The sequence below is a fragment of the Poecilia reticulata genome, chromosome 19 (assembly GCF_904066995.2).
Source record: "Poecilia reticulata chromosome 19, P_reticulata-male-v2, whole genome shotgun sequence".
Taxonomy (NCBI): domain Eukaryota; kingdom Metazoa; phylum Chordata; class Actinopteri; order Cyprinodontiformes; family Poeciliidae; genus Poecilia; species Poecilia reticulata.
Genome location: NC_088848.1, coordinates 5,810,985 through 5,833,977, shown reverse-complemented (window position 1 = coordinate 5,833,977; position 22,993 = coordinate 5,810,985). Strand labels below are relative to the sequence as shown.

Genomic DNA, 22,993 nt, shown 5'->3' with positions numbered 1-22,993 from the left:
AAAACACAAGTTTAATCAAATAAATAAAAGATAAATTTCACCTGACACAAAATCAATGTAATCATAAAATCAATAAATCATTATGTCGTTGCTATAGTTTTTGTGAAAATAAGGGTTTACCCTTTTTCTGTTTATTTATTTTTATTAGAAGTATGTCGTGACGTCTTGTGTTATTTTTTTATCCAGTGAAAACTCGTTACTCTTGGTAGAAGCTCCATCTGTTCTGCCTTTTCATGCACCATTTGTTTTCCGTATCACTCGTCAGACAAAGGAAGCAGCGCTGACAGGCTATCACAATAGAGCAGGGCTACCGATTCCAACAGGCAGTCGGGTTGATGAGATGAGGAAGACAAACTTTTGTTTTTTAAATCCGTTACTCCATTAAACAATTACTCTTCCTCTGTTTAGTTAGAATGAAGGAATATGCCTTTCTGGTGCTGCAGGCAAATCTCTTTCAAATAAAACCTGGTTTAAAAAGTAAGGATTTTTGTTTAGTATATATCCATATCCACTTATAAATAATGATGTTTAAGAACTGCATTTTAATGCATGTTGATCTGGAGTTGTTGGTTTTGCATTTTTCTGTATTGATTTCTCTGCAAATTCATATCCAACCAATTTTCAAGATATCTTATTTTGTTTTCATATCCAGTAAGAATTCATAATAAAATAATAAATATTTAGCTCTGGAAAAAATGAAGAGCCCTCTGCACTGAACTCTATTAGAAACCTGATGGTTATTCCACCAAATATCGATTTCTGAGTTAAAACATTAGTGTTGTTGTTGTTTCTAAATGAATATAAACTTGTTTTTTTTTGCATTATTTTATGTTTGAAACTCTGCAGCCTTTTTGTTATTTTGACCAAATAAATCCAAAAATTTTGCATGTCGTCAATAGTTTGTAGAATAAAGGAACAATGTTGATTTTACTCAGATATGTACAAATAAAGAGTAAAATCAGAGAAACTGATCATTTTAAGTGGTTTTTACATTTTTTCCCCAGAGCTTTATGTTACAAAAAACATTTGAGTTCAGCTTAACCTTGGAAATTTGAAAAATATTTGTTGTTGTTAGCTAACTATAAGGCAAAAAAAGAGAGTGGAAAATAAAAGTGTTGCAATCCAAAAAATAACTTCTAAATTCACTAAAATCTGAGTTTTTTTTTTTTTGTATATTCACATTTTTTTTTCTCGTCTTCTTTAATTATTCATTGTGTGAAGCTTGTAATTTGACACACTCATCTGTATTATGTTGGATCAATAAAGAGCATGAGTGAATTAAAGAGCTTTATTTACTGCTTGTCTATTGTAGAACTTAAAGCAAATTCACATTCAGTATAGGACAGTATATGTGTGAGTATACATTTAACATTCACCGTTTCTGTACAATTCAGTCCTGGTTTACTGTCATTCTCATCACTGTTTACCATCAGGGTTTGTTTGTTTTTTTACCCAAAACAGTTTTTCACTCTTACTCTCTCACTCCAACCTATATTTATCAGTCCCTTTTTGCATAATTAGGTTGTAACTTGTGTCTCAAGTGCAATATCGTCACATTCACCTTCAACTGTACAGGTAGACCAGCGTCTTAGGCAGAAAAAGCGAGAAAAAAAAATCATTTATGTTTGACATAATTTAGATAAACCAAGATACATGTAGAACGAACAGATGATCAGTATGAGGATGAGAAATCCCTTAAATATAAGTATCAATAACTAAAATTTCTCTTGGTAGAATAATGCATTTTTTATTGTAGCTCAACTGGAGGCTTAAACTGAGTTATGCTTTTGCTGGTGCAAATGTTTCAAATACCCTGGTCTGGGAATGTTTTGTAATTTATTTGTAATATTATGACAATTTTTTTATGCTACAGCTTGTAATAGTGCACATGTGTGAATACTACAACACAAGCACCAGAACTGAAAACCTTTGCAGACGACCACATCTGGACATAAATGATAAAATACTTTTTTATTTTAGGGGAAAAGAAGGCTTGCTTTTTCAATTTGGACATTGAATAAAGTAGTAAAATTTGCATAAATAGTTCACATCCATGCCTCCCTGCAGTTGCATTAACAAACTTATAATTGCAGATTTTCAGGAGATTAAAAGTGATGCATGCATCTCCTCTCATAACTTATTCACAATTAAACAAAATTCACTATATGGCACTAATAGGGTCATACAGAAATGCCTCATTTAGCTTCATTAGGCTTTTTATGAGAAATTGTTGCTCTTTTATTGTGAAATTTCTCTTCTTTGTGTGTTTATGCATAAAATATGGTAAACCACAGGTGTAAGATTTATTTGCTAAAACAAACACCTGATAACTTTCAGACTTAACTTTCATTTTTGTCTTCTTAATTTTAAGATACCTGATGGTCAATAATTATAAATTAAGTCGATTTCCTTTTGCTATTTCCTTAGATAAACAAGGACAGCACTGACAATAAGAAAGTAAGCCCTGTTTACATTTACACTATACACTGTTGCTTCAACAAAACTACAAATAAAAGATAAAGACAAATTATTTACAAGTAAAATAACCTAGAATTACACTTACAAATTCCTTAACACAGTAAATGTACAACACCAACATACACCTGAAATAGTTCCCAGGCACTTGTGATGCATAAAACATAAATGATTACACATTTAAGTGCTGCAATCAAAAACAGAAATGTAATACCGTTTAAAAATTGCTTGTTAGAAGTACTAGTAGTAGTAAGAATACCTTCATATAAAGTAATACAACAGCAATATGCTCCGTGTACAAGGGAATAATAGTAATATGTGCTTCGAGTTGGAGAGTCGGGTGAGTTAGCTCTGCGTTTGTGTTTTCTGGTGAACAAAAAAATGTAATATAATAGTAAAAAAAAACAAAAAAAAGATATAACACGAGATGAAGAAAATGTTTTCTTAAATTCAAATAAACAGAAAAAGGAATCAACATGCTTACATCTGAACAGGTTGTTTAACGTATAGGCCTGGGTTTCTCCTTTGCATTGATTGAAGTAATCTGAGACGTCTCAGTTTCTCTCATGCATCCTGTGACTTTTGTCTCAGCTGGCCTGCCTTTTATCCGCCGTTCATTGTTCCAAACAAAGAAGAAGTGAAACTCTCCTCTTTTTTCCTTCCTTTTCTTCTGACCAGTTTCTGCGTCTAATTAATCAGCTTTAAGGATCGTCAGTCGCGAGAATAATGGCCTCTTTTGTCACGTCGGAGCGTGTTTATTCAATTGTCGAGCGTTTGAGATTTCAGTTAACGTCCCTGAGAATTTTACTCTAGATTCGAGATATTTGGGGTTTATTTGGCGGAGGGAGAAGTGTTTCTGATGGTTTAAAATGAGTGAAAAGAGAGACTGTCTTGGCTGCAGGACCTCTTAAGTTTGTACCAAATTATTAACGGCTCATATCAAACAGAGGAAAATGCTGAAGTCATGGTGCATTCACACCAAACGTGTTTGGAGCATCAGGCGGGTCTGGTTTACATTCCAAGTCTACGTGCGTCGTGGTCCCATCCTGTCGCGATTGGAACCGTTTGACACGTCAAGAGCAACCTTAGCGTCCAAACAATAGGCCAGCAGCAGAAAACAACGGCTAGAGCGAATTTGACGCGTCCTCGATGCGCCTCAACATAGACTTTGAATGTAAACCAGACGCACAAAAGTGCTAGGTGTAGAGCAAAATGTCAAGCCAGAGGAAGTTGTAAATATATTGTAGGCTGCAGCTGTACGTCTTGAGTCAGCTATGTGTTCGTAAAAAACAAAGCAATAAGTACGTCAGCATTATTTCCTGCCTGTTGCCGACAAAAGCAACTAGACTTTAGAGATCATTGAACAAATTGTCACAAATATGAACAATAAACAGTATGTGGTCCCTCGTTTGAGTGCGCCATGCCATATATGTGGCAGAATATAATGTTTTTCTTGTTTTATCATCATCAACTTTGAATGCAAATGTTTGGTTGTTGAGCACAGTACATGCATGCAGGGCTACAGACTGTAGGTGTGTATGTACGTCAACTAAATCTACATTTGTATCTACTTGTTTGTCATGTAAATATAGTACATAGGATTTTTACAGAGTCTCTATCATTTTCAGGGTAAGGATGAGAAACTGTGATACTGGAATGGTGTTTGAGCGGTTAAAAGCAAGCCGAGGCCTACATGCCAACAGGTTGCACTTTTCACAGCGCCTCAGGGAGAATTAACAAAACAAGAGTCGGCAGAAACAGGTGGAGAGACGTAGAGATGACATCCTCATGCACTGCTGCTTTGCGCTTTTATCTATTACTAATAATAATAAGGGAGCGAGGAAGCAGGTTCATTTTAAATGAGTCCATTAGAACCGCCTCAGGCTGTCGATCCAGATACTTCTTCATCCAGTGGAAGAAACAGGCACAGTAGTTACAGACGCAAGACACGTGTCACGATAAGTTCAAAAAGTCTGACAGGGCATGTAAATAATGTCGCTGAACAGGTTGGGTCTGAAAAACACTTCAGCTTCTTTGGTAACATAAAAAGAAAGACAGTGTAATAAGTGGAAGGCCCACAGAAAATACAAACATGTGAAGATAAAGAGACATAAAGGAGCAGAAAGAAACTAACAGGAAGTTATCCACAAAAGTTTGTGTTCAAAGCAGACAACTGCTCCATGGCGAGTTCAGTCAGAGGATTTTAAACCTGATGTCCCCGTGATTTAAAATGAAATGTGCCTTTCCTAATTTTAAATTGCTTTAATTTTCCATTGTCTGCAAGTTTAAGTAATTTGGAAAACCTAACTTTGCTTTGTTTTGCTCATTTATTTTAGATTCGGAGTGATTTATTAAAGGGGTTTCCAGGATCATCTCTCTGACTTGCATCATAAAGATATTGTGTCAGGCAGCTGCAGCAGGAATTATGTGGAATAATCTAAGATGCTGTATTTGGAATATTTGAATGTTAAGGTCCAGGTGTTAAGTTGTTTCAGACAGGAACGGAGAGACGCTACACCACAGAGGTAGCAGTGGGCTTTGTGCCGCTTGGGCTGAGCACCAGACTTTGCGCGATGTCGTTACGGTTGATCTTGCGGAGCGCTGTGCACAACGCGTCGACGCTTGCACAGTCCTTCCTCGCCCAATCGGACAGCAGCGCTCGGACGGGATGCTCTTCCTGCTGGAAGGTCGCGATTCGCTCTTCCTCGTATCCGAGAAGGCCTGCCAGGTTGCACCAGTCGCTGTCCTGCATGTGGTCGCAGTTTTCCCCTTCGCTGCCCTGGAAAAGCAGCTTCTCCACTTTCTCCCTGGTATGGAGAGGAAGGAGCAGACATGGTTCTTCGTCGATGGTCACAACTGCAGGGAGAAATTAGGCACGATTTATTTTATTTTGAATTACTGGGAAATTTGATGGAAATTTTTTACCCAAATTCTACAGGTTTTATGCAAGTCCTCTTCAAAAATTCAAATGGCAGATGTCTGTTGTTGCCTCTGATGCTCGTCAGCAGCTCTGAGATGTGAAGTTGTGTTTTTCCCTGCAAACTACATCGCACTACTGATTAAATACAGTGTAATATTTTTCTCTGCTGTAAGTGAGAGTAGTACTACTTCAACATATTTTTACTCAAGTAAAAGTAAGAGTAGCTGTCTAAGAAATGACTCAAGAGTAAAAAAGTATCTGTTAAAAAGTCTACTGAGTAAATTATCATTTATATTCAATAATTACATAATCAGACTGACCAAAATATAAAGTTCAGTGGAAATGTTGGTATTTTAAGGACAAAAATTTCATAATTCAAATAATAAAATCAGGCTAAATAAATTTTTCTAAATCAGTTTCTTTCAATAAAAAAACTCATAAAACTTTAACAAGGACTGCAGCTGTGTGTCTGTGTCTGGTGAAATTTTGGTTAAAACGTTTGTTTTTCATTCAGTGGGTAGAAAATTCAGAAATTTTATTCAAGTAAGAGTAGAAATACTTCATAATAAAATCACTCAAAAGTGCAGCATAGTAGAAATACTCCTAAAAGTAAATTTTTTCAAAAAAGTTACTCAAGTAAATGCAATTGAGTAAATATTCCTAACCAACTCTGAGTGTTACTATTTTCAAGGACCCACATGGCATTCATTTCTCTGAATGGCGTTTTGTATTTGTAAATATCTAATCTTCAATAATTTAGATCAATATCGGAGACAATATTTATGGATTTAGACACAGCTATAAAACCTTTTTTTTCTTCCGCCAACTTCCACAACAAAGCATGACTTTTGCAAAAACTGTTCTCTTTTACACAACACTATAAAAAGCTGAGTTTTGAAATGTGACTTATTTTTTCTTTTTAACCAAAACGACAGAGGGGGGAAAAATTCCCTTATAACAATCCAAACACTGTCTGCTGCAAGAAGCAGTTTGGCAAGTAGCAATGGCTCCTTAAAGGGACGTTACGATTTAATGATCATGGAAGATATCTAAAGGAGCCTCCTTGTTTATTCATACAAGCAGAAGAAAAACCTACATGAAATAATAAAAAAAAAGTCTAACACTTCTTATTTTGTGTTAAAATGTTTCTTTGTGCACTGATTGCGAATGTTTCCTTCAACTTAAAATGCAGGAAATGCTGTTTAAATACTCAACAGATGCTTTGAAATCCATAAATTGTGTTGAGCTGCTTTGATGTCTTTGATGTTTTTATCTTTACTTTTCATCTAGTTATTAATTTCTTTTTATTTCTCTTTCACACTGTCTTTGTAAAGCCCCCCCGGAAAACGTCCCAGTTAAACGAATCTATATCTACGGGTGAGAGAATCCTTGTTAAATGACATCTTAACTAAAACTCTGAGGTGTGAGACGTTTAACTGAAGTCCTACAAGGGGTGCGGGTTTTGATGTTTTTAACTTTTTTAACCTTTATTTTTCAATACTCTGTCTTCTTTCTGTTTGTTCACTGTCACATGCTGTTTTTATTTTAATTATGTAAAGCACTTTGAAATGCCTTGCTACTGAAATGTGCTATACAAATAAAATTGGATTGATTGATTGATTGAGCCGGTTTGTCAGGACTTTACAGCAGCAGCAGCAGCAGCAGCAGCATGAACTGCCCTGAAAACAAACACTATCAGTTTTCTAGCCCTGCTCTGCTGATTTGCTAGAGTCTCAAAGGTCATTGTTAACATGGAGTTGGTGACGGCTTCAGATGGTTCATTCCAGAGGGAAAATTCCTCTGGAGAAACAGTTCAGAGAAAACTAAAGGATGTTTTCAAATTAAAACATGTCTGCATGCAATGCACTCACTGTGGTTTTGTAATTACTACACTGTAAAACATTTAAAGGTGGTTTAATTTTGAAATGAAAGTCCACCTGCTGCCTTGAAAATGCAATTTAAATCATGTTTTGGTTGATTTAACACCAAAAGATAAGTTGTCGAAACATTGTTTTTTAGATTCATTTACTTTGAATTGTGAGTTTTAACTTAATGCTGCAATTTAAACCAAATAATTATTTCACAATAAGAAAAACTGCCCTCACCTGGTTAAAGAGAACATATTTAGCAGTTATTTTCTATCACAATATCAAGTTAAAATATTTTACTTTACTAATGTAAATTCTTATTTGAAATTGCATAAAGAAAATTTCTGCTCTGATAAAGAATTTTATTAAAAATCACAATGAATTCAGCTCAGAAACATTTAGTGTGAACAGGACATCAGTCTCAAAATAAACATTTGCCTTAATAAAACACCAGAGTCCCATCAATGCAACGCATTTCTACCTCAGGATACAAAAACATGCCGCTAAGCATTCTGGGAAATACTTCCCACTCCTGTCTTTTTCTTCTTCCAGTTTTTTTAAGTGCTAACCTAAAATTTAAACTTTATTCAACTCTTGGAGGATTGACAAAATTAATAACCTGGCTACCAAATTGCATTGATGTTGCTCCCCTGAAGTGTATGTCAAGAGTGACAGCAAGTCATGTCACTTCCTGTTTCCTCACTTCCTCTCCTGTCAGACTGAGAGGCCTGTTTGAAAAGGCTTTGAACTTTCAAACCTTACCACACACAATCGGCAATAAGTTCCTTGTGTTCAGTAATTGGTAAAACCTCTTATTGATCTAACAATCTTACAACGTCATCTCTCAAACTCTCCGTTTGCTGCCAGGTAAAGCTAAATCTGTTAGCTCAGCGCTACACCAACAGCTGCCCCATTTGCATAAACCAAGGTTTGTTTAATAATTTTGTGTTTTATGTAATAAAAATAAAACAGTATGTTTACTGTTGTGGGTTTTGGTCATTTTAAGCTGAAGTGTTGTACAACCAAACAAATGTTTTGTGTTTTTTTTTTTTGGCTGATTTCATTTTCCTGTGAAACTTTTAATTTTATTTTTGGTTGAACTAAAACCTGAAAGCCCTTCTATTTAATTTGTTTTTCTTTTGCAGATCGGTTTGTGTTTATTTGTTTTGCTCCTGATTTGAACACTGTTATATTCCCCCTTTAATCCTTGTCTGGATCCTTTTTTGTGTTGGGCTCTTTCTGAACCTCGACTGTGAAATTAAACTATCCAGTATATTGGCTACATATGTTTATCTTACACAAACTCACACATTTAGGTTCAAAATCTAAAACTCGCTAAACTTGTTTGACTTAAAGAGCAGAAGACAGTAGACAACTAAATGCGCCTCAGATGTTTTACAGTGTGTATGTCTTTAAATAGAGGTAGTGTTTTGTTTTTTAAGTGAATGTTACCTGTTTGTGACTGAGTCTGTCCCTGCTGCTCCTGCAGACTTTGGCTGTCCACAGAAATGCCGCTGTCGCTGTGGAGCTTCTCCCCCTCCGGAGACGGAGTCTGGTTCGGGTTGGTCGTGCAGTTGTTGGCTCCTTGTTTGTTCTGCTTACAGCTGTTCCACCTGAAGGAAAATCAGTGCAAGCCAAAAAGGATGACCCTGAATTTTGCTTTGTGGGACAAAGACGGAGAGAAAATGCAGCACCTGCCTGCTTACAACACTCAATTCACTTCTCCGGGTTGTAAATGTAGTTTGATTGTAGTTTTATTATTATTTCATGTTAATTTGTTAGATCATTATTGTTCCTGTTTTTCTTTAGTCCTTTGTTAGTGGTTCTAGTTAATTATGTTTATTTCTTGTGTCTAGTTATTATTAGTTACTGTTGGATTCACTTCCTAGTTTCTTTCTGTGAAGTTTGTTCTAAAAGCAAACAAACTGAAACCTAAAATACTATGAAAAGTATGCACCAGGACTTTAATACAGTGGTAAACATTGTCATTGTGCCCCACTAATACAACATTAATACCTAAACATATTGTGCATGCAACATTTATGGGAGGAATGGATACTGTAACCCATAAAACAAGCAGATTGCTGCCATATTGAAATGTAGCAACAGACGATTTCATTAAATATGAAAAAACTGCAACAACCATATTTTACATCCAGTGAGTTCAACATTTATTTAAAGACTTAAGTTGAATCTTCATGGATTCATTATATTGCTGGTTTTAGACACGTGGCCTGGATGATGTGCAAAAGTCAGATGGGGGTCAGGAAGTGGATTTCTCCTGTTCAAAACAGAGCAAAATGGATCACGAGTAGCTAATCCCCTAAATGGGCTGAAACTGACGAGGCATCTTGAAAAAAATTATTTAGGTCATGGTCCATATTGTCTATGTAAAAAAAAAAGAGTTTTCATATAATCTTGAGGATTTATCCGGCATCGAGACGAACGACATAACTGACTACCTAGATGCAGAGTTCATATTATAAGACGAGCCAGATGAAAGCTTTGAAAAGCCTGAAGCATACAATTATTTAGTTTCAGGTTGGGTCAATCATTTAGGATCACAAGAAGCATTAAACTTGTTTCTGCTGGGTGAGTTGTGCTATTTTAAGGAATTAGTTTATGATGATAATGCTGACAACAAGCTAACTCGTGTTATTTCTATGTGCTTAGATCTCCTGGTAAATTATTTATTTAGCTTCTGTAAACCCAAATTCCTGCTGGAGTTGTGTGTTAATGTTGAGTCATACTGCGTTTGTGAAGGTCGACGGTTCGCAGCGATCTACAGAAACCTGTAGAAACCTTTATTTGACCAAGCTAGGGCATAAAAATAATGTATCTTACATTACATATGAATGCTTGTCTTGCTGTCCAATAAAGTATCTGAAAATACAATTTAAATGATCCGATGGTTACCTGTTAGAAAGTGGTCACTGCAAACTCTGGCACTGTTAGTTTCCACACCTCCTGTTTTTAGCTGTAGATTGTTGATCCAATTTTCTCCTCTTTTTTCAGTAAGTTTTTAAAAATGAACTCCCTTGTGACCACAAAAATAACTTTTATCTTTCTATTAGAACGGTTGGAACAACCGTAGAGGACTCAGACTTTAGGCATTTTGAAGCTGGATCAACAGAAGTAAATGGGCTGAATTTACTTCCTGCCCTCCATCTGCATTGGGTGACGTTGTGCTGAGTCATCTGAAGCCCCGCAATTGCTTTGTTTGTTGGATTCTTTATGACATCTTCAACCACGGAGTACTCACCTCTTAAAGATGATGAAGGCCACAAGACCCACGACGACAGCTGCCAGGATGGAGCAGTAGATGGGGATGAGTTTGTCATTAATCCTCTGGTAGAGCCTTTCTTTGGAGTCTCCATTTATGGTGGTGGTGGTGGTGGTGGTGGTGTTGGGACTAGGCGCCTCTGGTGGGAGGATTTCTAGTGGATTGTATTCCTCAAATGTCACTGGGAAACTACCATCAGGTGTGGAATTTTGGTAGTTTGCTGGAAAAAACAACCACATATAAACAAGGTTTTATTTTTAAGTATCATAACTGCAGTAGAAAAGCAGCATTCCAGTGACAGGCTTTAGCTTGTTTGGCTCCTTTTGGCTGCCTGCTAAGTGTCACTCCAATACTCTTCCTCCTTTCAGCTTTCTGTTTGATCTACAGCCAGCTTCTCCAGGCTATAAACATTTACTGATATTTGAATTGGTGCTTGACCATGTTTGCAAGTCTCTGGTCTCAGACGTTGTACTTTTATTCAGAACTCATTATCAGTGACGGCTTCTCACAACTGGATCAAAATACCAGAAAACGTTAGAAAATATGAGTCTTAAAAATCATTTTCTACTAAATTAATACACAAAAAAACAAGAATCACATGATCAGTGCCTGCATGTTTGATTTTCTAGAAACTGTTTGTCTGTATTGTGTCATAATATATTTTATTTATAAGGATTGTACCTTGACAGTGTTTGCTCCTTCATAAGTTGCGGCAGATGGAGCAACATGCTTTTAAATATCACACACAAGATTGAAGATATAAATGCTACAAGCTCCTGTTTTTTTTTTCAGCCTCTATCCTTCATAGCTCTAAATGCAGACACACATCGGATCCCACATCACGGTCATTTCCCCCAAATCCCAGAGGAACCATTAATGAGCGTAAGAGCAGGTTTGTCCATCCAGTCCTGCCCGCATTCCTCCGACCATTAGCGGAGACGTTCCCTCCTCACCGCGAATATGGAAACCTATCCTCGCCTGTCACTTACTTACACTTGCTCACATCATTAACAGGAAATCAGCGTGTTGGCTTCTAAGGGCTCTAAATACCTCAGGAGAGCTGCTGAGTGCAAAGCGTCCATTTTTCACAGAGGAGGTGAAAACGTTTACAAGACGATGCGGTGAGCTGCTGTGGAGCTTTTGGCAAAGGAATTTCCAGGGATGAGAAAAGTGCTTTGTGGAAATGCCAACACTTTCCTACTTGTTAGGGATTGGAAACCGTTCTTAAGGCTATTTTATTTGTTCCAACCGAGTCTTATGACAACCTTGCTGAACAATTATGCTAAAGTCTAAAACCTCAGCAAAACTGAGGCACCTTTTATTGGTGTTCAACACGCTGCAAATCAATTAATTTTGTTATCAGATTTGGGTATTCATAACTTATAAAAGGTATCTTTCTCTTCCTTCCTTTGCTGCTCCACTTACAGAACTATTGACTGTTTAGCATTTGTTAAATAACCCATTTATGGGGGAATTTTTCTGCTATACATGAGAGCACACATTTTCAGTTTGAAAGCAGGACCTCATGTCTTTCTTCTCAAAACATGTAATTCTCGTACTCAAAACTTCTGCCCTCTTTCAAATATTCTCTGTGCTTTCTCAAATCTTTCTCCTCACGCTCAAAAAGTGTCTGCTCGGATCAAATCTCCGCTTGCAAACCCCTCTGATCGCTTGCAAATCGTTCTGTGCTAACTTGGAACAAAAAGTAGCGTTGCCTGGCAACCTCTCAGCCAATAGAATGGAAGTGTTACACTGGGTGCGTTTGTTTCCTTCTAGTGGGAGTGCCTGTGTGACTACAAACGCACCCAGTATAACACTTTCATTCTATTGGCTTAGGGGTTGCCAGGCAACAGTGTGTTTTTGTTCCAAGCGCGAGCAGAAAATAATTCGCAAGCGAGCAGAGAGGTTTGCAAGCGGAGATTTGATTCGAGCAGAGACACGTTTTGAGCACGAGGAGACGGGTTTGAGAAAAGACAGTGAATATTTGAAAGAGAGCAGAAATTTTGAGTACAAAAGACATGAAATTCTGCTTTCGAATTGAAAATGTGTGCTCTCGAATTATGACAGAAAAATTCCCCCATACCAACTGCATTCAGCTAGCTCAAGAATTACATACCTTCACAGAAACCATATTATTAAAGTCTCTAAGCTTCCATGTGGGCATTCGGTCCTGTGTGCTGTGATTATTTTAGGTGTAGGATTTACAACAGTCTGACAAATGGCACGTCTCAAGCAAAGTGTTAAAAATATCTGTAAACGGCTCATCAGTGCAGCGCTCCGCGGTTTCTAGTAGCTATGACTCAGCAGCTACGATTTACTGAGGTGGGGGTCGCCTTCCGACCAAAAGGTCAACACCCCCCAGGAGTGAACTGAGTGTGTTTGCATTAAAGTACTCTATACAGTAGTAGATCAAAGTTAAGTTTTATGTTTAAAATGTATTGAGTTAATGTCAATAAAAGTTTAGACTGTCGTTTTGAATTGAGTGAATCTGTAATGATCTGTATGTTTCTGTTTTGGTTATTTATTTGCTTAGATTTTAAGAAGAAACTACATCATGTCCCATCCAGGCATCTTCAGCACAAGACAAAAAGATGCACCAGTATCACCCCATTATCTTTTACCCCCTAGGAGATATATATACTCAGGGAACAGGATACCATTCATTGACAAAAATGTCCTTTGTCCAGGACAAATGTCCCCTCCCCACCATCTCTCTTCATCTTCCAGTCTTTACATTTTATCCTCGTGCTGCTATCAGTTTTCAACCTTCTGTTTAGTCAGTTTTGTATTCATTTATCGTGCTTCTAAATCCCACGAGATTATTGCTGTGTAACCTTCTAGATTACATGTTTACAAGTTTGACTTTCATTATTCCAATTCATCCATTATGCTGAGCTATATGACTGTTACGTTGACAAATCTGCATTAGCTGTGTGATGTTATCCTGCCACTATGGATCAAAAAGTCTGAGAAGAACGTCGGACACCTTGTTGGATCTATGAGACAGAACATTAGTTCGGTTCTGAAGGAAAAACCGTTTCGTAATGTGTGACTGTCCCTTACATCCTCAGCTTTAAACATTTAAAAAATGAGGAGGCTACAAATCAAGCCCAGAGGCTTCAGACTCCAGGCGCCTCCACCGTCACATAACCCAAGCTTGTCATTAAGTATTTTAAAACTGAAAAGTGCAGAGCTTCTAAATTAGCAGGATCTGTCAGCTGGAAACCAAGTATAACAGTAACAAAACCTTTTAATCCATATTTTTAAGGTTAAGTCTGATTGTTAGTAATATTAAAAGAATTTTCCTTCTGGCTTCATCGGATAACGACTTGCAGCAGGAAATCCACTCCTGCGTGTGTTGTCAAGCAAGTAATTATATAGGAAGATGCTGTTGTTGCCTTGCACCCTTGCATGAGTGCTTTGTGTGTGACGGGTGTGTGTGTGTGTGTGTGTGTATGTTATTTGGCCACACCTGAGTTTAACTTGTAATTCCAGCTGCTTGCAGCCTCTTGCAAACAGGTGTTGATGTGTCAATACTTTGCCGTCTTAATGTAAAGGAAAGGAGGGGCTTCTTTTTAATAAGCTGCACCCACCCAAGAAAACAAGACAAACCTAGAGTGAAAAACAAGCAGCGAAGAGAAACAACAGATAACGCTGTCTCTGTTCGTTTAATCTGCTCTTTCTCACAACTTTCTCTTTTCTCCTTGAGACTTCTGGCTGTGATCCCAGCTTACTTGACCCATCTCAATTTTCTACACGCATACTTGAGCCACACCTCTAAGTGTGCATGTTTGTGGAGGGGAAGCTGCCATGTGTGCACGCGTGACGCTCCAGTGGATGAGTGCGTTTGCCTCTTCTGCGGCAGAATGTGATCGGCACTCGTAGAGGTCAACTTGGGAAACCCGAGAGTGCAGAAGAGTAACTCCATCGGTTTTATCGACCAAGCCACATTCTGAGCATCTGTTCTCCTTCTCCACCCTCAGAAGCTTTCCATCTCTTTCGTTTGTGAAGCTCTCGGTTTCTCTCTCCTGTTTACCGTCAAAGTTCATATTTTTTAATATCAATATTTTTAAGAGGATGGATTTCCTTGATATGTGTTATCAATGTGCTACTTAAGCCACAAGCCTGAGAGTCTTTATTGTTTGCATTGTCTATTTGTGGAACAGAAAAGCTTCAAGTCTCTGAAAAGATAAACGGGAACATTTTAGTTCACTTGCTCTGAAGATAATAAAAAGGTTTGCAAGTAGCGCAATGTTCACTGCAAGAACTACAAAATCTGACCAAGTAGTTTCAGTCAAGTTTCTAGTGCAAAAATCTTAGTATTCTAGAAATAAGACAAAACTAACTTACAAGTAGTTTTGTCTACTTGTAAGTAGACAAAACTTAAGTAAATAATTCCTTAATATTGTACCATAAAATATCTTGTTATAAGTGAAATATTCTGCAAGTGCAACTTTAACTTTTTTATTATTACTAAGGAATTATTGTCTTACAAAAGCTTCTATATCAGTGGTTCTTAACCTTTTTTGAGGTACCAAACCCCCCAGTTGCATATGCTCATTGACCGAACCCTTCTTATTCCAAACTAACCTCCGCGGCAGAGGCTCCACCGAACCCCTTAGACCGACTCATCGAACCCCTGGGGTTCGATCGAACCCAGGTTAAGAACCACTGATCTATATCTTGCAGAAAAGTTAGTTTTATGTACTTGCTTTGACACGATTCCCAATCAACACCATTTTGTGTTTTATTCTAATACGCTACTGAAAAGTATTTCAAATAGTTATGGTTGTTTTGAAGCAATCTGATTGGCTGAAAGGTTTTTAACTTTGAGCTACACTGCCCTCCATGGGTGTGGCATGTTTACAGCAACGCTCAGTGACAGATTTGTATGGGTTTGTGTTTATAAAAACTGATATTTCTTTAATAACATGTGGACAAGGCTACAGAAAACCCATCTATTATTGACAGTCACTCTTTATGCCAACTTTAAACCAACTCCACTGGAGACATATATGTGACAATAAAACACAACATCAATGTGAAAGGGACCAGACTTGACAAAGACACTTTCAACCAACACAAGACTCTCAATCTTCATGAGGAAAAAAAAAACGTGCTGAACTTTTGACAACGAATTGACGGCACGAGTGCGCACAGGGACTGTTGTGTTCACCCCTGCCACCCGACACATTCGCTCGTGCAAAAATCACCCCCCCTGCACCCCCCAGAAAACTTTCCCGCTTGGAATGTCAGGGCAAATTCCTGCGTGCTGGCTGGCAGCTTTAGGAGACGGAGTCAGGGGGCATACATGTTGTCGCCTTTAAAAAGGTCCCTCATCGTTACAATGTGCATACTGTGTGGAGCAAGGATCAAGAGGGTAAAAAAGAGGAGGTCAGCTGCGGCCGTACACCCCAGCTCAGTTGAGATATAGGTCAATACAAGTGATCCAAGCTATAAGCCACACAAAGACGGACTGTGATGTACAAAGACTGACAATTGTTAAGTGGGAGTGGGTTTGGGGATTCCTCATATCTGTGGAGTTGATGTGGTTTTACACGCAGAAAATCAGGAATGTTCATGGCATTTTGTTCTTTTGTCGTTTCCCCCATTTGTCCTAGGGTTTTTTGTCTGTCAGATTCCTTTCAAATGCACATTAGGATCTCACTAATTTATTGTTTGGTGGTGATAACTAGACTCCCCTACAAGTTAAAAGTTGCATCATGTTAAAGTGATGTGTAAAATATTTTTTTTCAGAGCTGTATATGTGTATATATAATGTAAGAAAAGTTTTTGACACATTTGTTTACTAATTTATTCAAAGATTATTCATGTTTTTTTTTTTTATTAAAAGCATAAATGTCAGTGTATTTTATATTAGGAGACCAAAAAAAATGCAGATACATTTTTGATGAAAATTGTACACATTATAATCGGTTTGTTTTGTTTGTCTGATTTTTTAAACATAAAACAGACTTTCGAGGTGATCTTTTGAGAGATGCCTGTCTCACTGAATATTTTAGGACTTAACTGTATATACTGACTGGAATAAGAGGTACTAAATCTTCATTCTTTTGAAAAATGATTTGCACCCATAGGTAATATTAGTAATATTGATAATATTCAATACATTAAAACCATTAAAACTATCACAACACAACTGATGCCTACAAATTCATTGTAAATGATCAATAAATGGTCAAAAACCGCCATATTCTTTAGCTCTTTAATTTATTTATTTATGTCTCGTTATTTCTTTTTCTTCTTTCCCACTTCAAGATTAATGTGGCCCTAGATTAACTAAAACAAGTGATATTAGAGAAATATACTACTATTACTACTAGTAATAAAAATCAGAAAATAACTGCCAAAAAGAAATGAAAAAAGTATCCTAACCCTTGAATATTGTCACCTTTCTAACAATAATGGACCAAATCATTTTTTCCAGAAGTGATTTTAGCAAAGAAAAAATCTCCATCTCTCCATTTTAATTTGTTCCACTTCTTTGTTAGCGTTTGCTTATCTAATTATTTATTTTGTGGATCAATACCTCTTCTTTATAGTCTGTAATGTTTGCCTCGTGTGCACAAATCAGTGAATGAGAAAAACGACATCCGCCAACGACAGATATGAGGTTTTGTGTCTAATCCGTCCTCCTCTGCTCTTTTCATGCACCTTAATCCTTCACACATTTGACCTTCTCCTCCCGTCCCTCTCTTTGTGTCAGAGAGGCTGTGCATTATGCCGCTTAGTCGATTTTGCTTTCTCGCTTGCAGAGGCCAGGCTGTCTATTGTTAAGGTCAACCAAATTCAGGAAGGAAACAGCTCCTGGCCTTCTCACCTATCAACTCAATACCAGAATGGACTTGACCCAGTCAATTTCTGCCTCCCTTCCTCTAAACCTTCATCTTTCCATCTGTGATGTTCAATCAGTCATCTTATTGATTTCAATCTGTGCTGAGTATCGGTGCCCGGAAGAAAACACACGTGGCTTAGTTTTTTGGTGACTCACGGTGAACGAATCCCTTGAACTTTCCTCTTTTGTTTTTTTGCACAAGTAAAATGATTTCACATGTGGTGTTGTTTTTTCAGCCTTACAGCCAGAACTTTAGGAACCTCTAGCTTTGGGTGAAAGGTTAGCTCACATGGGCGCTGTCAGTTCTGGGTAAAATCCCAAGGCAGAACACTGTCATTGAACATCTCTGTCCTTCAGGGAGGTTAGCCAAAACCTCAGCCTGATAAGAACGGGCAGCACATACTTTGTCAAACTCAAGCACAACTCATTCATCTTTAATCATGGCAATAAAAGGGCCTTGGAACGCCGAGCTAGCATGGCTCCCCACTCCTATTAATTATGTATTTTGAAATAATCTCTGTGGAATTAATGTGCATTACTTCAAATCAGCTCTCGGTTCCACCTACATGATTGTTCTTAGGTCAGGCCAACACTTAACTTATCGAAACCTGGGGCGCCTGCAGGATATTATTGGCGGGTACGCACAAAACTATCACTGCACCTAATCCTCATGAACGCTGTCACAATGTGATGCGATGGCACAGAAACAGCAGATCTGATCCACACAACGCCCAATGAGTCCAAATGCAGCACACACACACACGCACACACACACACACGCACGCACGCACACACACACACACACACACACACTTATGCCTGCATAGCCTACTTCTTTTGATAAATTACACTAAATAATAAAGACAGATCTACAGAAGGAGGATGATGATTCCCAGGTTCAGGTGGTGTGTCTGAGACTTCCAGAAAGAGGACAAGGTGAAGTGATAATGTTTGCTTAATTTCTACTGTTTTTGACCAACGTTTTGAATGGATTCAACTGTTTCACTCTCCCAGTATAGCGTGGCACAGGTGAAGTGCACGGCAGGTGTCATGGTCTGTCAATGGCGAACCGATGGGATGCTTCAAAAATAAGCGCAGGCGCACTGCGCATAGGATAAAACGTTCAGGCGGGGTTCACTTAACCCTTCTTAAAACTGCATGAGGGTTTAATGTTCACTTCTTCATTTTTAGCTAGCTTCACTGCCTGATCACATTCAGCTTACAGAAAGAGTGCCAAGCCGCCAAATACACAAAGTATTACAATAACATTATCTATTATAATAAGGTTTAGGATGGACATATGCCTGTATACTAGATGTGGGCTACATACAGAATATTTTGACATGAAAGACCATTTTTCTTTTATTCCACCATCTTGTGAATAGCATAGGGGAAACACAATATAAAGTACAATAACTATATTTTATTTTTACTCAAAAGTACGCACAGCTGCAGGCGCCACTGTCCCACTGTCTGTGTAGCTGGATGGTTTGTAGGTCTACCAGTATGAATATGGCCAAGTTGATGCAACAGAAGTGTCTTAGTGGTACTGATTTAGGATTTAGACATTTCTGAGATGGGGGCAGTAAGCCTCGCGTTGCCCCCATCTTGACATGATGCTAATCATCTTAAGTTTCCACTGTTGCAAAACAAAATGTTGCTACATTAACCAAGAACAGGTCTCATGTTTTTAACAACCACAACCCTCCAAATAAACAGTTGTAAAGATGAAGGTCTCCAATATTAGGTTTAAAGTGATCTCTTGTGTTTTGTATTTTCTACACACACAATGCTATTTTGTTGGAACTTTTTACCAATTCAAATTAAAAACTGAAACCGATTGCTTTTGTTGTTGTAAATATTTCATGTTAACTGGAATTAAGTGTGAATGTAAGTTGACTGACATAGATTGTACTGAGTTTATTTAATTGCATTTTTCAGGATGTAAATTGGACCAGTCTGTCCTCTGCAATGACTTGAGATTACATTGTTTTGAATTAGTTCAGTGTAAATAAACTTGAGACATAAATTAGCTGCAATTTGGAGCCGTTAATTTGGGTTCCGAGACCCGAGGTTGGGGGGTCCGATGACTATGAGAAATCACTTGCATTTTAGAAATATAGTTTAAAAAAAACAAACAAGATCTGAAAGTGAATAAAAGTAACATGTTGGCCAATATACTGTTTGTTGATGCAGGTTGTGCAACTTTTTAACTGACAGTAGAAATGCTTGAATGTTCAACCAAAAGTCGGGGTCATGACCCTTTCATATTTTTATTTTGTGGATAAGAAGCTGAAAGTTTGGAAACCGCTCCTCTGGAGTCCCTAGATCCTGTAATGCTATATAGAAAATATAAGACATTTAATCTCTAAGATTAATACTACAGAAAAAAACCACATTATTTTATACTTAAAAAATTAACTGGCTCACTTTTTTGCTACATGCTTTGACTAATTATCTTATAAACATTGATCAGAGTCGCAGTTGTGAATATATTGAGTTATTTGTGCTCTATTACTTTAATTATTACCTAATTACCCTCATTTCCACTGTTGCTGATTTGATGTTTTGACCCCTGAACGGATTATATACCGTGTTGTTCAGCTCTGGTGGGAGCTCACACTGCCTGATAATCCCTCTTAAAATACAAGCCTCCCATGATCTTCAACCTTTGACCTTGCTCTGTGGCCTACAGAGGAGTGGAAGCCATATCACACTTCTTAAGATAACCATCTTGCTGTCAAAGTGTCAACTCTGGAGGCCTAGTCTGAAAAGGCCTGCTCAGTATTGTAGAGGAAGATGAAGACAGAGGATTTTTTGTGAGTGTGACTCAAAACATGAGCTATCCCACCGGAGGAGTTGGAGGAAATTGGGTGCGTTTCCCACCAAATAGCACAAATCTTAAATTATCACAGGGGAAAATTTGCCCTTGACGCTAAATTTAAGTATAATCAAAACAGAGAAGCAGGAAATCTAGCTTTCTCTCAAAGGATAATCTGATTAAAGTGATGTTCTGTTCTTTCCACCTACAGCTAAACTATGTCTCTAGTATCTCAAGTTACAGCTTGCCCTGTTACCTTCCTGGCTGTGTTTAGCCTTCAGGCCTGCTTCGCCTGACTCCACAACATTAATGGATATGGACATCTGGCAGCGCCACAGATTCGTCAGTGCCGATAACGCGTGTTCTTCCCTAAAAAGATTAAATTAGAAATAAAAGGCACATGATTGGGTTAGAGGGAGGAGTAGGATATGACAATAAAGCCCATATGCAGTGGGCTGTAAGACATCATGCTTATAATCACAGTTAATTCCCATTCATCATGATCTATAGTTGGTTTGTTATCAGAAGGGATGTATTACCGTTGGAGTTCTGGCTTCTTGTGTCTTGATCTTGGGTGCGTTGTTCAGACAAACGCGCTTCCCACTCAGAGACCACAGCCTGTATTAAGCTGTTAAAGCGTTGTTGCCAACAGTAGCAGGGCACTTGGTGGAAAACATCAATACGTGTTTTTCCACTTTTGCTTGCTTGTCAAATAACCTAATCCATCTGCGGCCCATTTCCCAAGCTCCTTTTAAAGCCAGGAAGACGACAAACAATTTATTACCATTCCACTCACTCAAATTTTACAGTTTAATCACAAGTAAATTATGTAAATTATATAAAATGTGTTGTACACGAGGTGAATTACTTAAAAATTATTTCTCTCTTGAAAGTTTTCTACTTTTTGACACTGAAATTTATATTTTTTAAACTCATTCTGAGCTGCTAAATTAATCGTTTTATTGTTGGTTTCACAAAACAAGAAACAACATGGTGCTAAACTTAGCTGATCAGAGTGTGGCTTAGTGCCATTTCACTGTTTTTCTCATCTCCTTTTCAAAATCTTTAGCTCTTGTACTTACAAACTTTTACAACAAGAGTCACTTTAATCTCTTCTATTTGTACATTTGGTACAAATGGTACACCTTGTACCAATAGTACCAATTCAGCTTAAAGACCACAAGTTCAACCTGAATTGCAAGTCGTCTAAAAACTGCAATATTTATGTTTTCTTATATTCTTAAGTGAGCAGCCAGTCAACAAAGCCAAAATTCTGATGGTTAAAATGTTGAAAATCAAGATAATTGACGGTTAAATATAAAATTATATTAAAAAAATTAAAAAACTAAATAAATGAATAAATAAAAAACACTACAGGTTTAAAATATTGCAGAATAAAAATACATAAAATCAAATTTTTATCAAAATCAAAATTGCATAGGAACCCTGGAAATTATTTCACATTTTTTGATCAGCATCTCAGCTTGGTTTAATAATTACTGTCACCTTTAAGGAGCCTAATTGGGTAAAGCAGGCTAAACCCAAGATCTTAAGTCCTAGGAAGTACCAAAGTCAAAACAAAAGCTTTGCATCAACAATTTTCAAAAACATTATTATGACTTTTAAAAAAATGGTTAAAATTATGAAGCATACCCTGAATTAAAGACAGCATCTATGTGCATCCCCAAAGCTCTTCACCGGCCACACAAGTTCATTAGAGTCGAACAACAGACTGCCTTCAGCTGGAGAGTAACTCTGTGATCACGTCGTTCAGAGCGCTTGCATGGCTAATCAACAGACTCCTTATTGTCAGTTCACAAAAGCGTTGATTTAATCTGGGAGGCATCAGATCATCGGAATGAGAAGTGACTGCGATCTTTAGGAATTTGTGATTTGGTGCATGATACCCACAGGGTCCAATGATATTTTAAAAAAAAGAATAAAAATTTGAAGCCCTGTTTATAGATATGACCCTGACGAAATCCAAAATATATATATAATAAAAAAGACTGTGGCCCTTGTTCCTAGCGAGGGGATGAGTCCAAGAAGACAATGAGACTGGCTTGAGCATGGCATTTAGGCCAACAACGCCGACAGTGTTGCACTGAGATGAGCTGATAATGCGGCTGATGAATTATCTGTCCAGTCATTGAACTGTCCGCTCAGCAAATATGCACTCAGTTATATTCCATTGACTTCAGCGTGACCCTGGCCAGCGAACCCAGTAAATCAACTTCACTCTGCACAAAAGTTTGATACATGTGTCTAGTGGTCAGACAGAACAACTCCATATGTATTAGTTTATAAGCTAACATAAAAAAAACAGAATTGACCGGTATTTTAAATGATCTAAGCCAACGATTTGTGTAGCTACATAACTTTAGCAGAAATAAATCAACATGAAAAATAAGCTAGGGAATTAATCTCGTCATCTGCATAAACGGATATATCCTGAAATTAGATTTCGACGCATAAAATACCAAGTCGGTTGTTACGTCGTAAAGAAAAAACGTGTTATATTACTAATAAGAAAAGGTAACTGAGCAACAATAAGGCAAATAGATATTTGCATGTGAACTGGTAAAAATGTTTGGTTCTCTCACAGAAAATGATTTTTAACCAAAGTGTTACAGTTTTTTAATCAATACACTGGACATCTTCCAGTGTATATTTTTACTTCAAAAGATTTTACTCTGATCCCCAGTAAAGGTTTCTGTAGTGACCATTCATTTCTATACCTGAATCACATATTTTCTGTGAATGAAGAACA

General features: G+C 37.5%; 1 protein-coding gene across 1 annotated transcript in view; it reads right to left on the bottom strand.

Moving 5' to 3' along the window:
• Window positions 1-1,274: 1,274 nt before the first annotated feature.
• The window catches only part of ngfrb (nerve growth factor receptor b), a 42,556-nt gene continuing 20,837 nt past the window's right edge, over window positions 1,275-22,993 (bottom strand). Inside the window, exons 4-6 of the mRNA XM_081600654.1 lie at window positions 10,526-10,766; window positions 8,716-8,876; window positions 1,275-5,331 (exon numbers count right to left, since the gene is read on the bottom strand). Of these exons, the coding sequence (XP_081456780.1) occupies window positions 4,988-5,331; window positions 8,716-8,876; window positions 10,526-10,766 (746 nt within the window). The 3' untranslated portion in view covers window positions 1,275-4,987. The remainder of the gene's footprint in view (window positions 5,332-8,715; window positions 8,877-10,525; window positions 10,767-22,993) is intronic.